Genomic DNA, 18,228 nt, shown 5'->3' on the forward strand with positions numbered 1-18,228 from the left:
AGTACTGAAGTATTGATCAATTTGACAACTTTATTAACAACAAGGTAATTCAGCTGAAGCCTTATGTATACATTTGCACATACAGCTGGCGTCTGATCCAACTGATAGGTGGGTGTTGTAGCCGTTTACCTTGAGACTAAAGCCCCCTCCCTGCGGTCTCTGACCCTCAGCACCTTGCTGCATGTCATTCCAGACTCGATTGCCTCATTTATCCGTTGTTCTCTACAATTAGGGGGGAAAATGTTTCATGTTCAGAAGCCCACGGAAGATGTGACTGAGACTACGTCTATGTTTTATACAGACTAACACTCACACCTTGTAATCTGAAATCTGAAATCTTCTCATTGTTAGTTTTATATTTAGCAGCAGCAGCCACCATGTGTCACTTTGTGTCCCGACGTTTGCTCTTTTTACACGACTTCCCCTCCCTTTGTCGCCGTGTCTTAACTGACAGTGGAGAATAACACTTCATCCAAGCAAGCCCTCAGCCCCCAAAGATAAACACCCGAGGGACGTCAGCTGTCAGGTGTGCTCGACACTTTTCTTCCACTTGCTGCCACTGTCGCGGAGAAAATAAGTTTCCATTTGTGAAGCTGATGAAACTGTTTACGTTGCAGCTGCCGAGCGTGGAGCGAGAAACTGACCGTGTAATCCTGAACATAACCTGACATCACATCGATGCACTGGATGTGAAATTATTTCAAAATATTTCAACAGATTCAACAAAACGTTAAGTTTCTCAAGAAATCTGATTAAAATGATTATTATTTGGAAGATAGTGAAAGAAAAAAGTCTCTTTTAAATAGTTTAGTTCAGCACACACCATCCCTCATCACATATAATTTCTGAAGACATAATTTAAATAATTTGAGGTAAAAACAGAGAGAAAACACAAAACAGGTTTGCATAATGAAGCCTGTATCGTAGAGACGGGGATAAAGCTTTAAGGTCTTAAAGTGGCCAAAATCCTTACCGACTTTCTATATGACAGATGAATGAATGTTCCCGTCTCTGCATCAAAGATACAAAAGAGTTAATGTTTTTTGATGCACGCAGCACGACACAACACGCTTAAACACAATTCTTAATCTTTTCCTTTGGGAACAGAGTTTGCAGAGGACGAAAGGTTATGCAAGTTATCCTGAAACTGAGCACATTGCAATATAATGCAATAAAATGATTGTGTTGAACGCTTCAGTGTGTTATTAAAAACACGTTTGAGTGAACTTTAGCACGCTCATTTGGGAAAATCTCACAAATTCCAGTACGTAGTAAGTTATACAGATCTTTTCATACATTTATTCTCTTCAACTTTCTTGATTGTAGACGTACTGTTGCTGCTTTTTACAATTACTTAACTTTATTTCTCCCCGTTTACCGTCATCCACCAAAAACACAGAGAGAAATCAAACCAACTTTTTAATTCTGAAAGGAGAAAAGTAGCGAGCCAAATGTCGGAGATGTGGAGCCTCGGGGTTAAAACAAGTCTGACAGAGCAGCTAGCATGGCTGTAGACTCTCGTTTCCTTTTTGTCAAACCGAGGCGTGAGATCAAACCTGCTGATATCTCACTCTGAATCATGTTTCCACTCCTCTGCTGTGCCCGACACTAACTCGAGGCTGTGTCTTTTAGTGCTACAGAGGCTGAAGGAGGGGGTGAAGTCCTGCACCTGTTGATAGGCCCGGACATGAATCTCATCCCGTTCCTTTAATAACTTCAGCGGTGAAATCTCATGATGTCACACAGGCTTGACCAAAAAAAACAACTTTCTTTACCGTTGAGTGGACAATGATGAGCATGAAAACAGGTCATGGAAAGCCTATAGGGAGTCTGACCGCTTCTTATACAGGACTAAATCTGAAATCCCCTTTACTGCCACATATATAACCACACAGAAACAACAACTAAGACTCTGCTTTTTTAATTTCTGTCTGGTTGTCACATCAAACGTAAACACAGGAGAGTGTTTTTTTTCTACTGTTTGTATATGGTTAGATTATTATTATTTTATTTTATTTTTAGGGGGCTTTTTCTGCCTTTATTTGAGAGATAGGACAGTGGATAGAGTCAGAAATCAGGTAGAGAGAGAGAGTGGGGAACGACATGCGGGAAAGGAGCCACAGGTCGGATTTGAACCTGGAAGACTACAGCTTCCATACATGGGGTGCACGCACTAACCACTGCCCCACCAGCGCCCCAGATTATTATTTTTTAAATCAAATGACTTTGATAATCCTGTATTGGAGATAGTAGGAAGCCAAAATAGTTGAAGCTTGATTTATTTCCCAGCCCTACATTGCTTTAAAAGGTGTAAAACGTGCAAATGCGAGCAGGTAAAAAGGCCCAACAACACATGATCAGCAGAAGTCAAAGTTAAATTGAGTTGTATTTCCCTTCTTTCATTGCTTTAGTGCCAATGGCCTTTTTGAAAGACTTGATTTTTACTGCCCTCTACTGGTTCATAGTGGGTATCAGAAAGTGTGCAATCTGTTATTCCCTCTGTTCAGTGAGCATCATGTGTACACTACTTCCGGTGCCCAAACAATATTGCTACAATCATGTTTATGATAATTGAGTCCAGCTGTAAAAATGGACTTGGAACAAAAGTATGTACACTGACTTACAGTTAAATACACAAAAACGACATTTACCTATAGCTCTGCAGGATTTACAACACACACACACACACACACACACACACACACACACACACACACACACACAGTATTTTCACCTGCATCTACACGCATGATTTACAACCGCCTAAAGTACAATAAACTACTACAAATACATTTACCTGTATCTCAACCACACCGGATTAACAGCGCAGGTACTCTCAAATCACAACTAGAGCCAACAGTCCATTAACAAATCACATCCGCCCAAACCAAACTTACCTGAATGGTGCGTCACCTGTTGGAGTTTCTTTTCAGCGGCCTCAGAAAGTTGCTGCTCCTCATGTTTCCAGAGTCAGGTAACTCTTCTCTCCTTTTGGACACCTGAGCCTGGCTGACGGTTAAGTTACAGCGTTATTTTCATACACCACAATAAATACGATATCATTTTTAGTTCATGTCATTATTTTTTTTTATAGCGTTTTCGGTGCTTATTAAGCATAATATATTCGTAATTAATTAATTAAACTGCTCTTCTCTGTCTTGATTTCATTTTGGCAGTTCCCGCTTCACCTCTGACGTCATATGGACGGATCCACTTTTAACAGGTAGGGGGAGTAGAAATTACACGTAGATTAGTGTCATAGTTTACAGTCACTAGTTGGTAGGTACCAATATGCCCATAGACAAATATTTAATAAATGTGAGTGTTGTCAGCATTAAGTAGTTAATCACGAGTACTCTCATCTTAAGGCAGTACAAAAATTAAAAATAAAAGCCTTACAATTTTTATTATTAAATGCAAAATAATGGAATTTTAAAAATGCAAACTATTAATTGCGATTAAAAAATGTAATCATATGACATCCCTAAACAATATTTATTATTAACAATTACTGAAATTTTTAATTATTTTATGTCTGATTTTTTTTTACCATTAAGGTGCCTTTTTGTTCTTATTTATATTTCCACTTATATCATTATGTAATGGCAATTTGGGGTGAAGTCTTACGCAGATGCAAGCAATGATTTTCCAGCCGTTATTATAGTTGAGTTGAAGGTTTATTGAAGTGACTTGATGGAGATATGAGAACAAAAACCATACCATTTCCAGTGAAGCGAATGAATGAATGAATTGTTGTTGGTCTGAGTGCTGGTCTGAAACATGAATGCCGGTCTGGTGAGAACTGTCTGTGCTCCCCCTACCTGTGCCTTCCCTTTCCTGTCACCTGTGCCACCATATATACTCGCCCCTGTGCCTTCAGTGTCCCTAATGGAAAATAATATGTTCAGATGAATCTAATTATACAACATGCCAAAGATAAACACAAAATGACTCCTACAACTTTTTGAAAGATGAATAAATACAGAGTATCATGCGGACAAACTCAATATGCTGATGATGTCATACGACTGGTGTATGACGTTTTATGCTGTTTTTTTTCTCACAGGTAGATAATTATTTTCTTGTTGTAGACTTTTAACTTGAACTTTTTTTTTTGCTTCACTTGTTTTTGTCTTGTAAAGCGCTCCGTATCTTAGTTTTGAAGGCGCTGTAAGAATACACTCAGATGAAAATATTTCAAACTGAGGATGCCGTATTAATTAATTATGTAACAATGATGGTGTTTATTCTTATGTAATACATGAAACGGAGTCATTTCAGTTCACTAATGCCAGACAAGAAACATGACTCATGCGTCAGTGGTTAAATAATTATCAACGGGCCATAGTCAAAACGTTAGTCAAGATCAAGTTAATCCAACGGATATCACGTGATATTTTTTAAAACTTCCCACCCTGTATCAAAATAATTGTGTGACTCCATAGAAACACGGGCTGTGATTTTCTTTCCCTGTAAACAAACAGAGCAAAAGCTTGACGACATTAGAAAGGAAGTACTTTTGAATTCATGCCTCTCGTTTGACAGCTCTCTATGATTAATTACTCTCGGGGGTTCAAGTTGGTCGAATGTGTGTTTTTTGGAGTGTGTTTGTGTGTTTTTAGATTTAGTGACATAATGGGGACTTGCTTTTCTCTTGGGAAACTTGTCAGGCTCCATAATGTAAATAATTAAATTTAACGATAAAATTCTGGATAATGCAGATAGATAGATTAGATAGATTTATCTTTATTGTCATTGCATGATACACAACGAAACTCAGTTGAAGCAATCCTGTTTGCAGCATTTGACATATAAAATATACGATAAGTACACAGTTACATTTCCAGGAAATTAATGTTAGTTTTATTCTGAAGTAATTGAAACACAATGTATGTGTTTTGGGACCTGATATGAGATTTAAAAAAAAAAAACGTTGACAGTCTGAATTCAAAGATGGGTCAGTGGAAGAAAACTGCCAGAGGTTTAACTTGATGTTCTAATTCTTTCTATAAAACTCTTAAACACTTCCCCCTCCTGTGTCTCCGTGTATTAAAAGTCAAATTCAGCAGCAGTCGGAAGCTCTCTCTCCATGATCTGGGTCGGAGATGAGAGCGGCTGTGGCCCGGCTCCTGAGCCCTGGCTGCGGTCCTTGTGCTCATGAAAAAGGGTCTTTACAGAGCGGCCTTCTTTTAAAACACAGAGGGGGTTTTTTTAGGGGAGGGGGGTTGGAGGTGGGGCTTGAACATACATAAAAGCCTTAGACGGCCCGCCAGTCCAATTTGGCACGACATCACCGGACAATTTGCTGTTGCCTAACCTATGAGAGGCCGCCGATTGGATTCTCTCCATTCATCGTCTCCTCGTTAGAGAACAATCCTCTTGGATCGGCCCTCTTTTTGGAAGAGAAACACAGCGTCAGTGATGAGCGCAGGCGAGTTACTCACAACTTTATTCTGGATGTTGGATGTGAATAACGTGACCGGGTGTCAGACCCAGGCCTTGGTGCTGCAGCCGGCCTGGGACTACCTCCACCAGAACCACCATGACCTCCTGAGGAGCCCTCTCTTCCCCGTCGTCCTCTCCGTCTCCACCTACTTCGTCTTGGTCGGGCTGTACACCGTCCTGGACTTACTCGCACCCACCTGGCCCTGCATCAACCGCTACAGGCTCCACCCTGACCGCCCCGTCACCCGTCCTAACATCTGGATGACCTTTGGTGTCACCATCTACAACCACGTCTTCTACATCTTCCCGTCCGCGGTCGCTCAGTGGATGTGGAGGCCGCCAACGCCGCTGCCCTCCCAGGCGCCCACTCTCTGGAGCTTCTTCCTGGGCATCGTTGGCTGCATGGTGGTCTTTGACTTCCAGTATTACCTGTGGCACCTGCTCCACCACCGGATACCGTGGCTGTACCGTACCTTCCACGCCGTGCACCACCAGTACAGCCAACCCTTCAGCCTCGTCACTCAGTACCTCTCCGGCTGGGAGTTGTTCAGCGTCGGATTCTGGACTACAATCGACCCCATCCTGCTCCAGTGCCACTGCCTCACCACGTGGGGCTTCATGGTCTTCAACATCTACGTCTCCACCGAGGACCACTGCGGCTACAACTTCCCCTGGGCGCTGCACAACCTGGTGCCCTTCGGCCTCTGGGGCGGCGCCCCGAAGCATGACACGCACCACCAGCGGCCCGGCACTAACTTTGCCCCTTTCTTCTCGCACTGGGACTGGCTGGGGGGCACCAACACCGTGCCAGCAGCCGTCGGCGACGCTGCTGCAGCAACGGGAGAGGAGGAGATGAAAGGGAGGAAAGACTAAGGAACTCGAGTTAATCTCTCATTGACTCTTTTACTCAAAACGGCCTCTTTTGTCCCCGCTCTCATTCCTGCACTTTAGTTTTTTTCTCTCTTCTCTCCCACAGATCTGTTTTCTGCCGCTCCTGATTACCTGCATGTTTCATATTATTATAGTGATCGGCATATTTCGATTAACACCTAGAAAAATATGGATATTCTTTTTTCTTACGGATCTCTAATGTTGCGCTAAAAAGTAAATTGTGGGGGAAAAAATGATCTCATACGTCCTTTTGTACATGTATTTGTGTATTTCCTCAGGACACTTTCCATACAACTCTTAACATGTTTCCAGCTACAAATTAAAAAACAAAAACGGAATGAAAATTGCTTCTTCATATATCTCACTACACTAGATCTTAGTATTTAGCTGTTGGTAGAGGGGTGCGATCTGTCAGAGTGATTACACAGTACACTCTTCCTCCTCAGCACTGACGCTCTCACACACACATGAATAGAAGCCCTTTTAGCTGCATCCCAGTATGATGCGTGGGCGCAATACTAATCCACCTCCATCTTCTCTTTGAGGGGAGAATGCTCTAACTGGAAGAGTCCTAATTAAAGTCTTAAATGACAACATGTTTTTTCATGCAAGATGTGAATTGTGGATATGAAAATGAAACATCTTAAAGATGTCTCTGCAGCGGCAGGGGTTGTTGTTGTTTTTTTTATACTTTTTAGCTAGAGATCACTATAAGAAGTTACATCATTTTCCATTGATTTTGAGATTTATTTAGACAGAAACTGTTTAAAAGAAAGTTTTAGTTTTTGAGTTTCCACTTCACCTTTGTAGCAAAATTAGTTTCTCCTGTGTGTGGTTTAAGTTGCAGTTCAAGAAACTCACCACCAGAGGTCACTTTCCCTCCAAACACTTAATCAAAGCAGTAAAGCCAAAACAGAAGTACATGTTTTGACAGATTAATTTGTAGCCGAGGAAACCTTACACATATAGACGTAGTTTTAGGAGGATATCGAATGATACCACACAGGATATGTGGTGTGCCATACCGTAGTGATCAGTTCAACTGTGTGTGTTACTCCACTGTGTTTGTTGTCACACACACTCTGTGACACACACTGGCGGTCAGAACAGGTTTGACATGTTTCTGGTTGGCTCGGGGAACTGACAGTTGCATCAGATCCTGCTCATTTTAGAAATAGGAGATTCCTCACGCACCTCTGTTTGTGTGTCGTTAAGTCAATACGGCATATTCTTAAGAAATAAAGACACAGGCTGTGTCTCCAGGTCGGCAGCTCTTATCAAAAACAACAAACAAGGTGCACACTCGACAATAAACACAGTTAAAAGGTGCACGGCTGCAACAAGACTAGAAAGATATTAAAAAAAAAAGTCTGCACAAAAATGTCCTTTAGGCTTTCTTTTAGCTCTTATCAGCCTACATTCTTGCCATCAGTTGTGATTTTGTTTTGGTATTTAATAACATAATCAACAAACTCTTTACTCCCATTGTTGGAATGCATTCAGGGCCATTTTTCAAGAAAATAAGTAGAATACTTTGAATTTGTATGCTTGACTTTAATCACGCATGTAAACAGGATTGTCAAGAACAGAGAACTATGCAACACAATCCAGCATATACTGGAACCCCCTCCCCCCATGAGAGTTTTAAACTCCTTCATTATAGTCATGGCTGACAGAAACTAAGATTAGGTTTAAGATTAGATTAAAAGGCATAATTTAATGGACACATTTTGACATGGTTTCTTACTGTAATCATTAACGTCTTTAAAACATCTCCGCAGCACATTAGCTTATCTTAGCCTGCATGAAACTGCACGCTCGATCAGCAGGTTGCAAAGTCCACCGACCTGACATCATTCTGTTTTACTCTTCAACCTCCCGTTATATAATATTTGTTCATCATAAAAAAAACAAAAAAAAAACAAAGCTAATACCCTTCCCAGGAACGTCCTAGAAGCAAATGTTTACAGGCTGAACAAACATTGATCACTAAGCTATGTGTTGGACCGAACTGTTTGGAGTGCAGCCATGTAAATATGTCTGCACATGTGAAACAATCATAAATCAAATGGAAAACTTTGCAGTCTCGTCATACAAACCCATGCCTAACATGGCCTTCACCTCAAAGCTGCATGTGCAAAGACAAATTGCATGGTTTAGTAAAGGTCCTGCATGTTCGATTACGAGGAAACTTAGAATGTTAGAAGTTGAAAACTTGGTTTATTTTGAAGGTGTGTACACTGACATCATCTGCCTTATTTTACCACATAATCATGCACAGTCATGTGCAGTAGGAAATGACAATCCCTACATTATTCTTCACTAGTACATTCATCTTTAAGCAACAAATGATTGCCTAATTTAATACATACAAGTGTTTCAGTGTGGACATTTTTACCCCCAATCAAAGCATTCTTTATTTCAAAAATTGACAGATAAGATCATACGTGTGATTTCTGAGTATTTCTATGTTTACCCTGCTCACACAGTGTAAGTCACTGATGCGTAAAAGAAGCTGTGTTTAAATGTAACACAGCCAGGGAGTGGCTCTGTCCTTAACATGCGACACAAAGGCAGGCAGGCCCGCTGCACTGACAAAAGGTAAGACGACACTCCGCAACAATCATTTACCTTTTTTAAACCGACGAGGACCCTGCCTCAACCAGTCATTACACAGGAAGCTATCTCTATTCACAATGTGTGTGTGTGTGTGTGTTTACCCGGGGGAGGGGGCTATTAATGCTGGGGTTATCAGTTCACTAAATTCTTATCTAGAGATAAAAAAAGAGCCCCCTCTTGGTTCACAACACCACTTTTGTTGACGGTAAATTGTCTTCTGTAGATTTGAACTAAAATATAAAATGTATAAGCAAGACTGCGTGAGCTTTAAGAGAAAAATAAAAGATGATGCCTGGGGAATGTTTCCAGTGTGTCATATGTAGGTGAAAGGCCTGATGCTAGAAAGAGTGGGAAGAAAACCAGTTTACGTTCGCCTCACTGACATGTTTCATCACGCCCTGAAAATTCTTCAACCCTCTTTAAGTCAACCTAATTTCTTTCCGTGCCATCCTTCATAAAAAAACAGCATATTGAACAAAAAAAGACATCTGTTTAAAAACTGGTCCGTCCACTTTATGACAAAAACCAGCACCACACATTCCATGAATTCCAAACATTTCCACAAGTCGGGGGAGAAGGATCCATGACGACGAGTCTCGTCTGCCGGGACGGTGAGTCAGGAAGTTTAATCAGTTGCGCAATAATAAAGAAGTATCACAGAAACTGCACGGGGTTGATGTCTCATCATTTATTTATTTTTTTTAAAAAGTAACAATAAACCAAGTTTCATCTTTCACAAGTTGTTTAAAAAGACCAAGATCAAACGTGTTGGCTTCAGGAGTTTGCTGACAGATTAAAAAGCAGAATGAATATTAAATACACAATGACTTGACTGGTTTCCCCGGGGAAGTCATCGGGTTCATTTGGTTTGTTAAATATAGATGCCCTTTATCATTAAATGGTCTTCAGTGCAGGCAAGAACAGTCAGTCAAAATACAAGGAAGGGGAAAGGATAAAGTTCAGTCACGCTCTCTCTCTCTCTCGATATATATATACAGAAAACTAAAATATGCATTCATTCTTCACATTTAACACTCAACAGCAGTTCATAATGACGTTATATACATCTTTAAAACGTACTCTGCTCTCATCCAAACAGATCCATCTTCACATTTAAAGGGGCAAATCGGCATTCTCAAACACAGACCCCACTCTTTTTATGATATTTTGGAAACTAAATGTGTAAAAGATACTAATATCTGACAACGTAACAGATTTGTTTCCTAGTAAAAAAAAGATAATTTTCTTAAATGTAACGCCCTTTTTCAATCCAGATACAGCGGTCTTAATGCTCACTCCAGAGAGACCAGACTCCATTGACAAAATCAGTTATTTTACAATCCATATTAAAGACATTGCTGTTTTACTGTTGCCTCTAATGGTTTGATCATTTGTGTTTTAAACAGTTGGTTTGGCTCCAAAACTGTATTTCAGTAACGCAAAAAAAACAAAAAAAAAACATACCGACCAAAGCCGTAGCAGACATGCAGCTCTTGCACTCTGAGTTAAAATGAATGTTTTTGTCAATGGAGTCTGGCGGCTTTGAATAAAGTAATCTTAAGTGACTTTTCTGAATTCAAAAATGGAATTTTACACTTGAAAAAAAATGGGACTATCTTCTTATGGATTTTATCAGCAGTTCGGTCAAACACTTAAAACTAACAATCTGAACCTGAAAGTGGCAAACACAAGAACTTTGAGTGGGCACATTTGTCACAGAAAAAAAAAAAGTTTATATGAACCAAATAATGTGAGAAAAACCGAGCCTGGGTTTTAAGAAGACCAGATCAGCCGTTTTAAAGTTCATTGAGGTTACCTGGTTCTGCCTGATGGCTTATGTCCATTTTTTTTTTAGCGACCCTTCTTCTGAGTTGCAAATAGAACGAGATCTGTGTGATTACTGTACAAGCACAGACAGGCCTGATGGAGTCTCTGCCGGCCCTAACAGCTGCTGCTCTGCGTGTTCCCGCTGTCCGACACGTACGACTTGCTCTTCCTGGAGTATTTCATGGAGCTGAAGGAGACCCTCATCCTCTCCACGGTCCTGCTGCTCCGGCACAGCAGGGTGTTCTTCACGTGGTCCCTGAAGTCCTCGGACACAAAGTAGTAGATGAACGGGTCGAAGCAGCTGTTCAGACTCGCCAGGCACAACGTGGAGATGTAGAATCCGTAGCCGTTGTTTACGACCCCGTCTTTGAGGAGGGAGTAGTGCACCACCAGCATGATGCTACTGGGGATGAAACAGACGAGGAACGTCATCAGGACGGTGACGATCAACACCACGGCTCTGTGGCGGTTTTTCCCCGCCGCGCTGTCGTCCATGTCGTGACCGAGAGCTCGCAGTAACAGAACGTACGCCACCGCGATGATCACGCACGGGACCAGAAACACCACCAATCCCATGAAGATGAAGTAGTAATAGGGGAGCTGGACGGAGGGGAACGGGTTCAAGGGGTCTTTGATGACGTTGACGTCGTGGCAGGTGGTGATGTTGGGGTCTTTGAGCCGGACCGTGTGGTCGTACAGGTACAGCGGCGTCGTCGTGAGCCAGATGAACGCCCAGATGGCAACGCAGACACCGACGGCGACTTTGTTGTTCTTCCTCTGCTGGGACAGCGGGTGAGCGACGACCCAGTACCTCTGCACGCTGAGGCAGGCGATGAAGAGGACGGAGCAGTACATGTTCCCGTAGAAGAAGCTCACCAGGACTTTGCACAGCGGCTCGCCGTACGTCCAGTCGTTGCCGTTGAAGTGGTAGGCGATCTTCAGAGGCGTCCAAATGACGAAGAGGAGGTCGGCCAGAGCCAAGTTGGCCATGTAGATCGAGGACGGGTGCTTCTTCTTCGTCCGGACGAGGAACACCCAGATGGCCATGCCGTTGGCGGGAAGTCCAATCGCGAAGACGATGATGTACATGATCGGGATGAAGACGGTGGTGAGGTTGCTCTTCAGTATGTCAACCGTCGCCTGGTCCACCACAACCAGTCCCGAGTCCGCAGGGTCTTCACGTCCGATGAATCCTCGTCCTTTAACTAAAAAAATATACATTATATTAATCAGGGCTGAAAATAAAATATTGACTCATCAATTGACAAAACTTAATTTACTATTTTAAGACGATCAGATAATTAAGGCAAACCTTAAATATGCAAATTAAGTGAAATAAAATCAAGTTTCCAAAATATCACACTTCCATTATTTTAAATTCTGTGAAGTTAAAAATCATTGTTGTGTTTAAATTGTTGGACAAACCCAACCATGTACTGAGTAGGTTTGTCACGATACCTGCATTTTAAAGGCTTTATATGTTTATTTTTTTGATCCAGCAGATGTCGCCCTTGAGCACCAGCATGAAACCAAAACAACTCGCGCTGCATTGTTGTGTTAGCATGCTAATGCTAGCGATCTTTATTCTGCTCGTATCTTCACACTGCATGTAAATTTACCTGAAATGAGCGTGATCTAGAAACACAGTTAAGCAGTGAGTACAGTATGTTATTCTTCTTTTCTCTAGTCCCTCAATTAAACAACTTTTATACGCGAGGGGAGGAGTCAGCCGGCCGTCCAGGCGATGTAAACAAACTGAAGATAGGACTCTGAAAACTCTGAAAGCATCACAGACAGTGGGACTCGGGTGTTACACCCATTGTAGACAGTCATGACTCACAGAGTTATTTTCAGAGGATATACTTGATTTATATTATATTTAAGTGTGAAAAATCTCATATAAAGACTTTAAACTCCGATATGACACATCAAACAATATCCGTTTTTCTGCAACTGAACTAAAAAAAGACGTCATAGGAAACGAATATTGGGTCAATTCTAATTGTTAATAATCGTTCACACTGTCTTAACAGCACATATACATTTAGCATGTTTACATATCTAAACCATTGTAAATGTATTTGTACTTTTGAGGAAAAGATAGCGTAACCTCTTCTGCGCTCTGTCTATTTGTAAGAGACATCGACATAACGTCTGTGTCTCCACTTTTGTGACGCCAGAGGGATTTGAGACATGTCAGTATTTGCCAACCTACGAATTTAAACCACCAACTTGATTCTGTATTTCACATGTAGTTTTCTTTTATCTCATATGAGCTGTTACGTATTTCATTTATTCTTCTGTACAGCACTTTGGCCAACTGTGATTCTTTTAAAGTTGGATTGGATTGTAAAGATTCACTGCTTCGAACCGGTAAGTGATGGTAAAGTTAAAGATCTGTGTGAATCAGGCGCGCTAGTTCTGTAAAAACGTTAAAAACTGGTCGATGGTCTAAAGGCTATAAATTGGTTCACTGAGGTTTTGCTTTCCCACACTGTGGTATGCTCAACCATAACCACTACTTCCCCTCACTCACAGCAGCTCTGTGCTTATATTTAAAGCTTCAGTACAACTACTTTGTACAAACTTCGATACTTTTGATCATCACATTTTTTTGTTTGTATCCTAAAATACAAGATATGTAAAAGTGTTGAAGTAGCCTAACAAAAAAGGTTGACACCCTTGGCACCAATATTTTAGCCAAACTATTATGTTCATAAAAACTTTTAAATTATTACTGTTCCTTTAAGTTTCAGATTCTAGGACTGCTGCTGGGAACTTACTTAAGCTTACTTCAAAATGTCCTTGTCTAGGGCTCTGGAAACAGCAGATTTTCAATATTTTCTGACACTTATAAGGCCAGATGGTCGAAGATAAAAAAAAAAAAAAACTAACAGATACATTTCAGCTTGAAATAAGCATGTGTTGTAACCCTAGTGCCGATATCTATGCAAACACTTTACAGACGATATAAACTCATAGTTTGTACACAAGAATCAAATTATAATGAAGTTAAGGGGAATTAAGATCGTTTTCATTATCTCAACAGGTTTGAAAGGGAAAAGGGAGAAACTAATTATTTATTTAGTTCCACATTTGTTATTTTATTTTTGGGCTGCCTAATGAATGGAAATTGGAGATTGTGATCCAGGAACTTGTAACCCCACTCCTAAATAAAAACATTTAAATACAAATACAACCATGAAAAGAAAATATTTCTAACAGTAAGTCACGCAGAGGTTACATGTCCCCCTCCCTGTCTGTTTGGGAGTTGGCCATTATTGAAGGTTAAACAACAAATGAAGATTTGAACGAAGGTTATTTGTTACATTTGCAAAGCTACACATTTATCATTTAAACATAGCTTAAACCAAAAAGCTCTCCACACAGATGAGACTCCCTTCAGGTGAGCCTCACTGGTTTGGTATGTAAACGACCTCGCTCTGAGAAAACATTAAACACACGGAGGAAGTTACGACCTTACCTGTGGCGTTTACGGCAGAAACACAGCAAAACATTAACAGAAGTAACAATAAACGAGTAGAATCCATGGCTGAGAACTTTCGACGCTCTCAGCTTCTCTGCACTTTTACAGTCTCCCCTCCAACAACTTCTTATATGTCGACTAAACAACCATGAGGGACACACCCCGAGACTACCTGCTCGCACGCTGGCTACGTCACCCATGCCCCGCCTACCACGCACACTCATTTACCAGACATCAAGTTGCATTCCAGTTTCTGTGAGTAAAACTAAAACACAGACAATGAATCAAAATGTTTTTTTTTCCCCTTTTCGATATTTTATGATTTAAAAACAGACCACATCAGAGATATTTATTTTATTTTGTTGACAAAAAAGAAAACCTTTCTGAAACATCTTTCAGCAATAGAAGAAAAATGTTGAACTATTACCCAATTTTCAGCTACAAATTATTTTACTTGAAAATGAAAAGAGGGCTCTGGACTGCCATTTTAGTATAAATTACTAGTATAACAAAATAGATAGGATAACATTACATGGAATAGCCTGCTTCCCCTTTCGGGAGTGTGTTATAAATAGATGTTTGTCGTTTGGAAGAGGAAACATACCTAGATATTTTAGTAGAGTAAATTACAGTCAAGCCTTCAATGTGACATTACGTGATGGAATTCTATAATTGCGTTGTTTTTGGCAATTTCCTCCCCACAACAACGCAGCCAGCTAATGATCAAGTTGTTTTACGCAGTAATAATTGTTCTTCAAATCGCCTGCCAATCAAAGCTGACAACTTCAAACGTTCTTCTCAAATGTTCTCTTCTCACATTCCCGGAGTCCAGAACGAAAAGTTCTTGAACATTTTAAGTATCCGATTTTTGTCTGGACTAATTTATCTGTAAATCAAAGGAAGAACATTTATTTTATTAGAGTTATAGTCTAAGGCGGACAAGAACTTTTGGCACAGAAATAAAAAACCTTCAAGGCCTTTTAAAAACAAGCTGATAGTGTGATGGAGGAAAAAAAACACATTTAGTTTTATAATTACTTTTTAATGACAAACTTCAAAATGTAATTCTACAAGTTAAAATGATAACATTTTAAAAAACACACATTCCAGATAAATAAATTTGTTAAGCTTGAAAATTCATACAACATGCAAGTGTTCATTGATGGCGTTAAAGACATTTGGCACTTCATCAAACATTGGACAAGAATCCATTTCAATAAACACAGAGCACTAAGAGGTTGGTATGTTAAAAACAGTAACAAATAAAATGAATCGTATCCCTGTGAAACAAAACTTCAGCAGCAAAGTGCAGTAAATAAAAGTTTTATTAATCAATGCTATTAAAAAAATAAAAAAATGTAAACTATTTACAATCATTGAAATAACAAAGCTGGTAGGACGTCTGTGCTGCAGATGACTCTGCTCCATGTCATCACTGCAGATTTTAAAAATAAACCTGTTTCATTTTATACCTGAAGGGAGCAGAATGAATAACTTAAAAGAAGGATGCTGGGAAAATAGTTTTACTTTTATTTTTTCCATATTTCAGGGTCTAAATGATCAATAAAATAGTAAAAAAAAAAAAAGTTTTTTTGAATTTGCCTCAATGGATCGTACCTGATAAAAGATAAGCTGATAAAAGATAAGGGCTCTTTTTTTTTTTTACCGCTGAGAGGCTAAGATTATTGTTTTCAGTATCTGATAACTTTACAGGATGGAGACCCACAGACATGCTCATTCCACCACCAGACTCCATTCAAAAACATCATCATTTTGTTTCACACAACCAGCACACAATAGCTGCTACTCTAACTGCTGCATCAATCTGTTTGTTTCTATTTTTGTGTGACTTCAGTGCTTTGAATTATTGGTTTGGATTCATATTTATAATAATATTTCACACATAAACAAAAAAATAAGTAAGCAGTTGAGGCATCAGTAAACCAGCATCTGCATGGTAAAATGACTGTCTTTGTGAATGGAGTTTGGTTGCCCTGAAACTTATAAAGACTACTTTTGGTTAAAAAAAAAAAACCAAGAAGCCTGATTCTCTTTTAAAAAAAAAGATCTCCATCTGTAAAGATTATCTGATGTTGTCAGACACTTTGAAAAACAAACTGAGCCCGTCAGTGCCAATAACAAGCACTTTTAGAGGACGTACTTTAAACAGGTTTTTCTACCTGCAGGGATCATGTTACAGGCGTTACAGCTGCTGACTACGGCAATGTCCTGGAGCAATTCCAAAACCGGTTTCTGATCCCAAAATATGTTTAGAAAAAAATGGCGCCCACGTCTTAAAAAAAAACCAAACAAACACTGGATTTACCCGGTAAAACCAAAACAATCCACTAGCAATCAGTGCTCTCAGTCTTCCCTGACGTGCTATACGACTTCTTCTTGTTGGAGTACTTCAGAGCGCTGAAGGAGACCCTCATCCTCTCCACCGTCCTCTCGCTCCTGCACAGGAATGTGTTCTTCACGTGCTGCCTGAAGTCCTCAGAGATGTAGTAGTAAATAAAAGGGTCAAAGCAGCTGTTGAGACTGGCCAGGCACAGGGAGGTGATGTAAAACCCATACAAGTTGTTCTTAGCTTCATTCAAGAGGAGGATGTAGTGCACCAGCAGCATGATGTTACTGGGGGTGAAGCACACTAAGAACATGATCAGCACGGTGACGATTAAAACCACCGCTTTTCGACGCCTCTTGGCGATGGTGGGGTCCGCCATGGTGTTCCTGAGCGCTTTGAGCATGAGGACGTAGGAGATGATGCACACGACTGTTGGGGCGACAAATCCTACGATACCCATCGTCAGGAAGTAGCCCGCTGCTATTTTCTTCTGACTGGGTCTGGTGATGTCATGGCAGGTATGGATGTTGAGATTTGTGGCGTAGACCTCCTGGTCGTACAGGTAGAGGGGGATGGTGAGGAGCCAGACAACCACCCAGATCGCCGCGGAGACGGCCACAGCCGTGCAGTTGTCCCTCTGCCGCTGGGAGAGCGGGCTGACCACGGCCCAGTACCGCTGGACGCTGATGCAGGCAATGAAGGCGACGGAGCAGTACATGTTGCCGTAGAAGAACGCCACCAGCACTTTGCACAGCGCCTCGCCATAGATCCAGTTGTTGCCGTTGAAGTGGTATGCAATTTTTAAAGGGACCCAGATGACAAAAAACAGGTCAGCCAGAGCCAAATTAGCCATGTAGATCGATGATGGATGCTTCTTCTTGGTCCTAAACAGGAACACCCAGACGGCCATGGCATTAGTTGGCAGCCCGATGAGAAACACGATGATGTAGATGATCGGGAGGAAGACGGTCGTGAGGGTGCTGCTCAGGACTTTTTTGGCCGGGGTGTTGACCCAGACCCCGTCATTGGTCTCTGTACCGGTGAAGCCTCGGTCCTCTAAGTGACAAATAAAGAAGAAGAAGTAGAGCAGGTTTATATGCAGGAACAAACTGAACACAGTCACCTGAAACTCAAACAAAACAATGACAACTCTCGCTTCTCTTTGTAAGCAGGGCTTTTGAGCATGACTCATTTGCATTAACTTTACATGAAGTGTTAGGCTGTGAAAAACAGATTATTAAATCCAGCAAGACTAAATAAATAAACTAAATCAATGACTGAAGCAGCGTCAAACGCGTCAATATTCGACGCTTGTAGCTTCTTTTTTTTTTAAACTCGCGATTATTTCAAGACCATAAGAAACAGCTCAGGTGGAAATAAACCTTACCTATCTCTGACACGCACGTCTTCACGCAACACAACAGGAGGAACAGCAGAAAGCGTCGTGTCCTTAAAGTCATGGCTTACAAATTAGAGGTTAGAAAATAAAATAAGCAAGGGTAAATGTCCGCGGGTGTTGGCTTTGTTCAGTCTCTCCGTCGTCGTCTTCCTAACAACCATGCCCTCCTCTTCAAACGGCTGGTTTTGACACCTAAAAGTGATGTCATCCAGT

At 40.8% G+C, this 18,228-nt stretch overlaps 3 protein-coding genes across 3 annotated transcripts; 1 reads left to right on the forward strand and 2 right to left on the reverse strand.

Annotated features, from left to right (window-relative positions):
• The first annotated feature begins 5,214 nt into the window (after positions 1-5,214).
• On the forward strand, positions 5,215-6,674 carry ch25hl2 (cholesterol 25-hydroxylase like 2). The gene has a single exon (XM_061061529.1). The coding sequence runs from the start codon at positions 5,422-5,424 to the stop codon at positions 6,316-6,318; it is 897 nt and encodes a 298-aa protein (XP_060917512.1). The 5' UTR covers positions 5,215-5,421; the 3' UTR covers positions 6,319-6,674.
• A 4,141-nt stretch (positions 6,675-10,815) lies between these two features.
• Positions 10,816-14,432, reverse strand: f2rl1.2 (coagulation factor II (thrombin) receptor-like 1, tandem duplicate 2). Its single transcript, XM_061061375.1, has 2 exons — positions 14,267-14,432; positions 10,816-11,987 (listed from the first exon to the last, which is right to left on the reverse strand). Exons 1-2 carry the CDS (start codon positions 14,331-14,333, stop codon positions 10,897-10,899), a joined length of 1,158 nt encoding a protein of 385 aa, XP_060917358.1. The 5' UTR covers positions 14,334-14,432; the 3' UTR covers positions 10,816-10,896.
• An 858-nt stretch (positions 14,433-15,290) lies between these two features.
• Positions 15,291-18,228, reverse strand: LOC132992251 (proteinase-activated receptor 2-like). The gene is made up of 3 exons (XM_061061450.1): positions 18,004-18,228; positions 16,416-17,672; positions 15,291-15,967 (listed from the first exon to the last, which is right to left on the reverse strand). Exons 1-2 carry the CDS (start codon positions 18,074-18,076, stop codon positions 16,618-16,620), a joined length of 1,128 nt encoding a protein of 375 aa, XP_060917433.1. The 5' UTR covers positions 18,077-18,228; the 3' UTR covers positions 15,291-15,967; positions 16,416-16,617.

This window comes from Labrus mixtus, chromosome 17 (genome assembly GCF_963584025.1).
Source record: "Labrus mixtus chromosome 17, fLabMix1.1, whole genome shotgun sequence".
NCBI classification, from domain to species: domain Eukaryota; kingdom Metazoa; phylum Chordata; class Actinopteri; order Labriformes; family Labridae; genus Labrus; species Labrus mixtus.

What these genes read in the sequence shown, in the direction of transcription:
- LOC132992251 (XM_061061450.1), bottom strand. Translation starts at nt 18,076, where the DNA reads ATGACTTTAAGGACACGACGCTTTCTGCTGTTCCTCCTGTTGTGTTGC. An exon ending in GACGTGCGTGTCAGAGATAG is followed by an intron (nt 17,673 to 18,003) that starts GTAAGGTTTATT and finishes TTTGTCACTTAG; the next exon opens with AGGACCGAGGCTTCACCGGT.
- f2rl1.2 (XM_061061375.1), bottom strand. Translation starts at nt 14,333, where the DNA reads ATGGATTCTACTCGTTTATTGTTACTTCTGTTAATGTTTTGCTGTGTT. An exon ending in TTCTGCCGTAAACGCCACAG is followed by an intron (nt 11,988 to 14,266) that starts GTAAGGTCGTAA and finishes ATATTTTTTTAG; the next exon opens with TTAAAGGACGAGGATTCATC.
- ch25hl2 (XM_061061529.1), top strand. Translation starts at nt 5,422, where the DNA reads ATGAGCGCAGGCGAGTTACTCACAACTTTATTCTGGATGTTGGATGTG.